Source organism: Parasteatoda tepidariorum, chromosome 7, assembly GCF_043381705.1.
Source record: "Parasteatoda tepidariorum isolate YZ-2023 chromosome 7, CAS_Ptep_4.0, whole genome shotgun sequence".
NCBI classification, from domain to species: Eukaryota; Metazoa; Arthropoda; class Arachnida; order Araneae; family Theridiidae; genus Parasteatoda; species Parasteatoda tepidariorum.
Genome location: NC_092210.1, coordinates 89,666,155 through 89,674,247, shown reverse-complemented (window position 1 = coordinate 89,674,247; position 8,093 = coordinate 89,666,155). Strand labels below are relative to the sequence as shown.

General features: G+C 28.8%; 1 protein-coding gene across 2 annotated transcripts in view; it reads right to left on the bottom strand.

Annotated features, from left to right (window-relative positions):
• Positions 1 to 2,506: 2,506 nt before the first annotated feature.
• Positions 2,507 to 8,093, bottom strand: part of LOC107447524 (phosphatidylinositol glycan anchor biosynthesis class S) — a 47,504-nt gene continuing 41,917 nt past the window's right edge. For both annotated transcript variants that reach the window (XM_021146476.3, XM_071182927.1), the window contains one exon: positions 2,507 to 2,692. In XM_021146476.3, the coding sequence (XP_021002135.2) occupies positions 2,581 to 2,692 (112 nt within the window). In that variant the 3' untranslated portion in view covers positions 2,507 to 2,580. The remainder of the gene's footprint in view (positions 2,693 to 8,093) is intronic.

Sequence of the window (8,093 nt, the reverse complement as noted above, 5' to 3'; positions counted from 1 at the left end):
AGTCAACTGTTCAATGTGGACCATCCATCGAAGTAGTTCAAATCGAAGTGGGCGTTACTGTCAAGGTATGCGTATTCGCATCAAGTCTGGGTCACCAATTAGGGGATGGTAGCTATCGACTATGTTAACCTTCATCTATGAAAACCTACCCCACCATAGAATCGAGTTAACATGACTTATATAGTAGTGAATTGGAATTATATTTTTGTAGTGGTAGATACATTACAACTGTTTTTGATTTGAGGGCTCAATCATTTATGTTTAATGTTTCTAGCTGACGATGGGGTGATCAACTTCTCTCTCATTTTTTAACACATATATATAAACGCGAAGTTTCATGTTAAAAAATTAAATATACCACCATTTTAAGTCTCCTGAAGTGTTAAAATCTCCTGATAAATTGAAAAAGGTGGCAGGTACATTTTTCTAAAAAGAAAATAATTTTAAAAATATCTAATGTCTTTTAAATATTTATATTTCTTTCACTTTTAAGTATACTAAATTTTGATTTAACAGAATGAATTGTTAAATCCATATAATTACAAACGAGGTGCTTTTTTTCTTCTTCTTCCACCCAATATAATAGGGACTAATGTACTTTCACACAATATTTCATCATTTGAGTTCCCTCTTCATGTAACGCAAATGAGGATGAATTCCATGAAAAAGTTCTCCAGGTAGACCAGTTTGTCTCAATGCTTGATCTAGATGTTTCCTTGTCTTCTGGGTTATGATCAAATTTCGGTAGACGTAAAAGAAGGTCCGTAAGAAAAGGGTACGTGGAAAAAATGGTGCAGTTAAAAAGGCCCAGGAAAAAAATATATTTATTAAAAAGATTGGTGCTTCGTGAAGCCTACTTTACCTCAAGTGCTCTACTCACATGCTTAGTAGGCAATCCTGCCCTGAGGATACCTGCAAGTGACTTAGTGCGATCCTGATTGGCTGTTGAAACGTGACGTTTGTATTTATATACCTCTGTATTTAATTAACGTAACATTAATAAACGAGTTATGTAGAGAAACTTAGCTCAACGTTAATACGACATATGGCTGATAGATATTGGTTGTCTTTTTCTTCTGGAAGTGCAAGCACCCAATTATTAGCTGCGACTACAGAGTATATAATCTATTAATAGTCATAAATTTTGCTAATTTTGATGTTTTGTTTTTTAGTAGAAATAAATAGTCGGAAATGTGAGGATAAATGCAAACAAACATTCTAAGTACTTAGTTTATGGGTAGACCCTTAATTGGATTTCAGTATACACCAGAAAACTATTAAGATTAATTCACACTACTACTACTAAGTAATAAAAATGGTCATAAACACAACTAGTTCGTAAAAATTTATCACAATGCTCGATAAAAAATATTTTTCTCATTTATTTGGGCTTTTAAAATCTAAATAGAAAGAGAGAACATGTACGTTAGGTAAGATGACCAAAAAAATTAACTCAAAATAATTTATTTTATTCAATAATTCGTATATTTTGTTTATATTTGTTTGAAATATTTACTTGTTTTTGAAAACGTGTGCTGAAAATTCGCACTGTTTCGTGAGGAAAAATAATTTGTCTTAATAAAGTTTTTAAGCAAAAATGAACTTCAGACGTAAAAGCATTGTTAAATATTAATTCGAAATTCTTCTTGGAATGCTACTTTTTGTATGTTTCGTCATTTTAGATGCATTATTCTAGCGCTTGTTGAAGACGTAGTAAAATATATACTTTTGATTCTAGTGCTATGAGAATATTTCCGTAACAGTACCTGTGCGTATCAACAATCAGTGCTTAGATGCCAAAGGGTTTTTTAACTTGCAAAATTTTAGAATCAAACATGTAGAGGTTTGCCCGGGAATAGCCACATGTTATTCCCTTACTGTTAGTCCACTTTCTTTCAAGCCCATTTAGCCACTTTTTTAAGATTTTTAATTGGCCAAAACTTGCCGATTATTTTGATATAGGTACATACATATATATATATGTATATTGGAATATATACCCCCATATGCATAAAAAATAGGCGATTGGTGATGTTTGTGCAATAAATTTTTAATAAATTAGCCCTCTATAAAATTATTTACTAACCATAATTAATTTTCTCCAAAAAAAAATAAATGTATTTTGAACTTCAAAATACAAGAACAAAAAAATATATGTTTCTTCAGAGAAAGTATGTTTTTATGTCTGATTCTGTAAATCAATTCATAGTTAGCACTAATTAATGAGCATAATTGAATTCAACGTTACGAACCATTAAGATTGACTCATATGAAAATCTGATCATTAGAAGGAAAGTTATTCAGGGTGATATCTTTTTTTATTTTAGACACTGTATATAAAGAAAATAGAAAAATATATCATTTGAAGTTAATATTTATTCAGATATAGTATTAATATTTTTTGAGAATTCTATGAAAATATTAATAGAGAATAAGTTGGTGTAGAACCTTTCAACAAGAGAGTTTGCAGCTCTGGTTGCATCTATGCAAATAATAATAAAGCAACTAATAAAGAATTTATTTTTATTATGTGAAAAGACAGCACATATTGCAAATAACAAGAAAAATAATCCTTAAATATCAATCGTGTTTCGATTTGTGTTTTAGTTCATTCCAAAACTTCCATAAATAGGTGAGAGACATCAGCACTGGAATACTGATTGGCAGAAACAAAGGAATGTAAATAGCATACCTAAAAAAAGAATCATAGAAATTAATATTCTCACAGCTTGAAAAACTCAATAGTAAATATTACAGTAGAATACGGATTATCTAAACCTTTTCAGGGTGCATAGCCAGATTTTTCAACAAAAAATAAGCACACTTGAAGCACTCAGAAAACATTTTTAATCACTTTCCAAAAAAATAATAATAATAATTAGGATGTGTGCAAAAATATAAGTTATTTCTTTCTATCATTTCAAGTTCTAAATTTATAAACATAAAATCAGCAAAATTCAAAAACTTTACATAACCATGATAAAATAACTATTTTTTGATAAATATTGCAGAGAAAATTGCAAAAATCCTGCTTTTTTCTGTAATTTGTGACGACAATCGACAAGGCAAGGAAAAAACCTCTATTTGAAACATAGAAAATTAAGCACTTTTTACAGACCTCGAATAAAAAAGCATCTTTAAGGGCCTTTAAAAAATGCAAATCAAAAATAAGCACTTTTTAAAAACGCTAAGCACCCTGCTTTTTCATATGGATACTTTCAGTGGTCGGAAAAACCAAATTATTTTCTTAGTATACTACAACTACATTGTTACAAATGTAGTTAACCACAACTTCTTTTTTTAAACGAAGTGACTACAAAAAACTACTTTGGAATTGTAGTAACTACTTCACAGCTTTAAGGAGACGAATTTACATTAAATGTAATTATTTAAGAAATATAATCATTCATGTTTACATGAGCCAGTTGGTTATTCGAAAAGTTTTGTTTGAAAATGTTCATTTGATCTTCAACTTTTTATGCTTTTTCGACAACGAATATTTAATTTAAGAAACACGAAATTATTAAATTACTTGAAATTTTTGAATTGTTTAATGCTTTTTTATTTCCTCTGAGAAATTAAGTATAACGAAATACGTTCTCTTCCTTTGAAATAACATCAATGTTTCAAGAGTGCGCATTTGTATGTGAAAGTGTGACCAAAGCAATAAATTATCTATTTTTCGTAATGGCTAGTTTAAATATTAGTTACACGTGATTTTAAATACGTAATTCCTTTTAACGCTTAGCTGAAACCATAGGGTCGTTTTCATTGCATCCATTGACGGACACGAGATTTGCACCCTTCAAATTCGAAAAATTTGCGGCGTCGAAGCCGTGTTTCTTTACTAAACTATCGTTAAAAGTAGTTTCCAGGTATTGCTACAAAACTACCGTTTTTTTTCGTATTGCACTACTAATTACTCTATTTTAAAAAAGTAGCTCACTATGTTACAAACTATGAAAAAAAGTAGCGACTACAAGAGTTTCACTACTTGTGCGCTATCTCTGACCACTAGGTACTTTGGATAATCAAAATGGGTTCTGAAATTTGTTATGCACAAATGCACTTTGGTTTCTTTTTCTTTTCTACTCCATACTTTTTTCTTCTTCAAAGAGTCCAATTAACAGAAAACAACTTTAACCCTTTGTAAGGCCATGGGAAGTATACATCCCACTTATGATTTAAGAGGTCATATGCTAATAACTACAAAGAAAAAAAACACACACACACACACATAGATGAATGAGAAGCAGTTACAAGGGGAGCTTCCTAGTATATTTAAAATATTTATAGGGAAGTCGAATGTATTACGTAGTTTGGATGTTAATGTGATGAAATGTGCTCATTTATGTTGGAATTACATGTGGCTGGGTGACGCAGTTGGTTTGTCGTCGGCCTTCTGAGCTCAAGTCTGCGGTTTCGATCCCCGGCCCAGACACCGGATTTTCGGGATGCAGAAAATCCTCAGCGGCCATGTCGTATGATTATGTGGCATGTAAAAGNATAGTGCTGTGTTAATATTTTTATCAGAAATTAAATTTAAAATTGATTTTCTGAATTCTATATTTTAGTATTCTGAAATAAAAAACACGAATTTGTAAAAAATAATTTTTTATTTCAGAAACAATTCTTTTCTTTTTTTAACTCAGCAGTGGGGACAAGTGAGGGAATGACATATTGGTATATTTTAATTACCTAAAATAAAAAAAAAATAAAAATTTATAATTTAATTTTTATTCTTTTGTTAGCTTGCATTGTGAAGGACACTTTCTCTGAATTTTTTTTTTCGTAAGCTGTATAACAAACATAAAATATACTGGGGACATGAAAATGACTGTTTTTGTGAGAATGACCCATATATATGTTACTGTGAATGACCGAAATGGGTGGTTGTGAATGTCGCTTTGTTAAACGTCTAAAATATATACTTAGGTCTAGTTAAGTGCCCGGTACGCCCTACCTCAATGTTTTTCTGAGGTCAAGCGCCCATAATGCATTTAACCGGTACACTGATGTTTTTCCTAATCTGTCCTCAGCAGATATTAAAATATCGAAAAAGTATAATAATATCAACAAATAAATTTAGATAAAATATGATATAACAAATATTTCGGACATTCACCAAAGCGACAGTGTGAATGTTGACATTCACCGGTTCACATTCTCTTGATTTTGGTCATTCATATATATACCAATGAAGGGCTTTGTTAAAAGAAAGGTGGGTAACAGAAAATTTAGCATGGGGGTTAATAAGAGATCAACACTTGGTAGCCATTTTTTTTCCTTGTATTCATTCATTTGATCACTTCTCATAGAGTTCATTTGTAGTTATAAATACACAATTAATAAATTCTGTTATTTATAAGTTCAAATACTACTTGGAGAATATTTCTGTAAAATTTTGAAAACGTCCCTCATCAGAAAATAAATAGATAAAAAATGGTCTTCAAAATAAACTTAATTTCAAGAAATAAGTTATTCATTATTACCCGAACGACGCAAGCTATTCTGGAATAAGTTATTTTCAAAAGTAATTTTAGGTATAAGTTATTACACTTAATAATAAATTCGGTTGTTCATGAGTATAAAAGTTTTAAATATAACTTAGAGAATATTTCTGTAAAATTTTGAAAATGTCGCCCATCACAAAATAAATAAAAAATGGTCTTTAACCCTCCTGGCGTTTCCCCTCTCTCTTAGTTTCTTACTACAAGCGGCAGACACATTTTAGAAAGATGCCACGAAAAGTGTCGAGGGTCGGACAAAAGGTATGCTTTCCCCTTTCNGGTCTTTAAAATAAAATTAGTTTCAGGTAATAAATCGTTCATTATTGCCTGACAGACTCAAGCTATTCAGGAAAAAGTTATTTTTAAAAGTAATTTTAGGTATAATTTCATTTTAAAAATCAATCTCAATTCATAAAATATTTTACTAATACACTACTAGAATGGTCTTATAGAGGCTTAAACTATGTTGAAATAGGCTCAGAAATAAATTTTTTTATTTTTAAAACTAAAACTAGAAATTTTATTTCTAAATTAAATAAGAAATTAATCCATAAAACTATTTCATTTAAACCAAATTATTAGTTATTATTTCATTTAAACCAAATTAGTTAATTAGTATTTTTAGAAAAATGTATTTAATTTTAAATTTTTAAAAATCAGTAATATTTTCATAAGACTGTAAAATTTGATTTTTTGTTAATGAGTTATTTTTCAAACAATAAACAAAACACTTCACCTTTAGAATACAAGAAAATTCAAACAATTAAACAAGAAGTAGTTATCGTTTTAAAATTATCACACGTGTCTAAGTTAAATGTTATTTAATTATTAATATATTTCCAAGAGTTATTGCTCCATACTAATATTGTTCCCAGTTTCAATTAAATTTGCAGCACTAATTAAATATTTTCTTAAATTAAAGAATTTTATAATTTGTAATAAAAAATACAACTAGTATTATGTAATATCTCAGAGATAAGTTTTGTTAGGATAAAAGTTAATTAAAGTATAATGAGAATACTTTAAACAAGAAACCTCAACGGTTCATATTTAGATTTAATAAATAAAATTTTATTAGTCTAATGATTATTTATCTAAATAATTAAGGTAGATAAAGTTTATGAATTTATCAAGTAAGTATGGTTTTATAGTTATACCAATTAGGAACAGATATTTAACAGAAATAAAGTTTGTTAATTATTATTTAAGTTGCATGCTTTTGTTATAAGCATTCATTTACTATGTACTAATCAGACTAAAATTTATAGCATTTATTTTATGAAAAACATGCTTTGTTTTCATTCCTGTAAAAATTATTACACTCCATTTCCTGTAAAAAATCAGTTGTAAAATCATTAAGTAACTATGCATTTCATTTATTATCAGGGTTAAAATTTGGAAAAAAAATTCCCTGTGTTTTCGCTGTACATATCATACACAATATATTTAGAGGAAAAATTTACTGTGCTCTTGTCTGAGCTATACTAGGCTAACTATAGTAGTTTTAATTGCTGAAAAAACTTAGAGAAAAAAGGAACATATTTAAATAATGCTATAGTAAATGAAATAGTTTAGTATAGCTGAAATATCATGGTTAAATATCCCATAGATTACGCTTTGAGTAGTCACCATTTTTTAAAAGACAAGATAAAGAAACAAAAGAGGGGGGATACACGAATTACTTCCTTTATTGTATTTTGCAAAACATCATCACATTAAAAAAATATTTTTATATCATTAAATCTGCAGCAGAAATTACCGAAAAGCAGATCTAAGACAAAATCACACGAATCAGCTTCAGAAAGGGGTTACTCAAATGCATATTTCGTTTAAAGATTTTATTGTTTTAATAAATAATATCGTATAAAAAACATTGGGTTTCAAAAACTATGTGGAAATATCTAAAAGCCAATCAATGTCCATAACGGCAGAAAATACAATCAAAATGGATTTACAATATTGGTATAAATTGAGTACTTCAAAATTGATTATTTAAAAGTGTGATTCAAATTTTACCAGTAAATTTCTGCAGAAAAGCAAACCTAAATGCTTTACTTTCCAAAAGAAAAAACTTTCTGCAAGAACATTCTGTAAACTTCGGCAACAATGTCGACGTGATTCTGCCACGGGGCTAATATTGACTTCTCTTTTTTTTTAATCCATTAATAAGAATGATAAAAAAAACTCACAAGAATTTACAGTAAGTTTAAATTGCAAACACAAAGACATTATTATTAAGGCATCACATCAAAATGGACCAGAGAAGAAATTTCTGTATGATAAACTTCCACAAATAAATTGTTTAAAACCTGACTAAAATTTTGCACTTCAAACATATATTTCTAGTAAAAGATTCCAAGTAAGTTTAGATGTTTTAAAATACGGGTGCAGAACCCTTTTCAGTAAAAGGCAAGGCTGCAGGTTTAGTCAAATTGGCAGCAAAGATCATAATTTTTCAGAAAACATTAGTTTTAAGAACTAAATTTTTTATCAGTAAACTTAGTAATGTAATTTCAGAAAATTACTTTTAATTTTTTAGAATTTATTTAAAAAAGGAAAAAACATGCGTTTTTTAATATATAT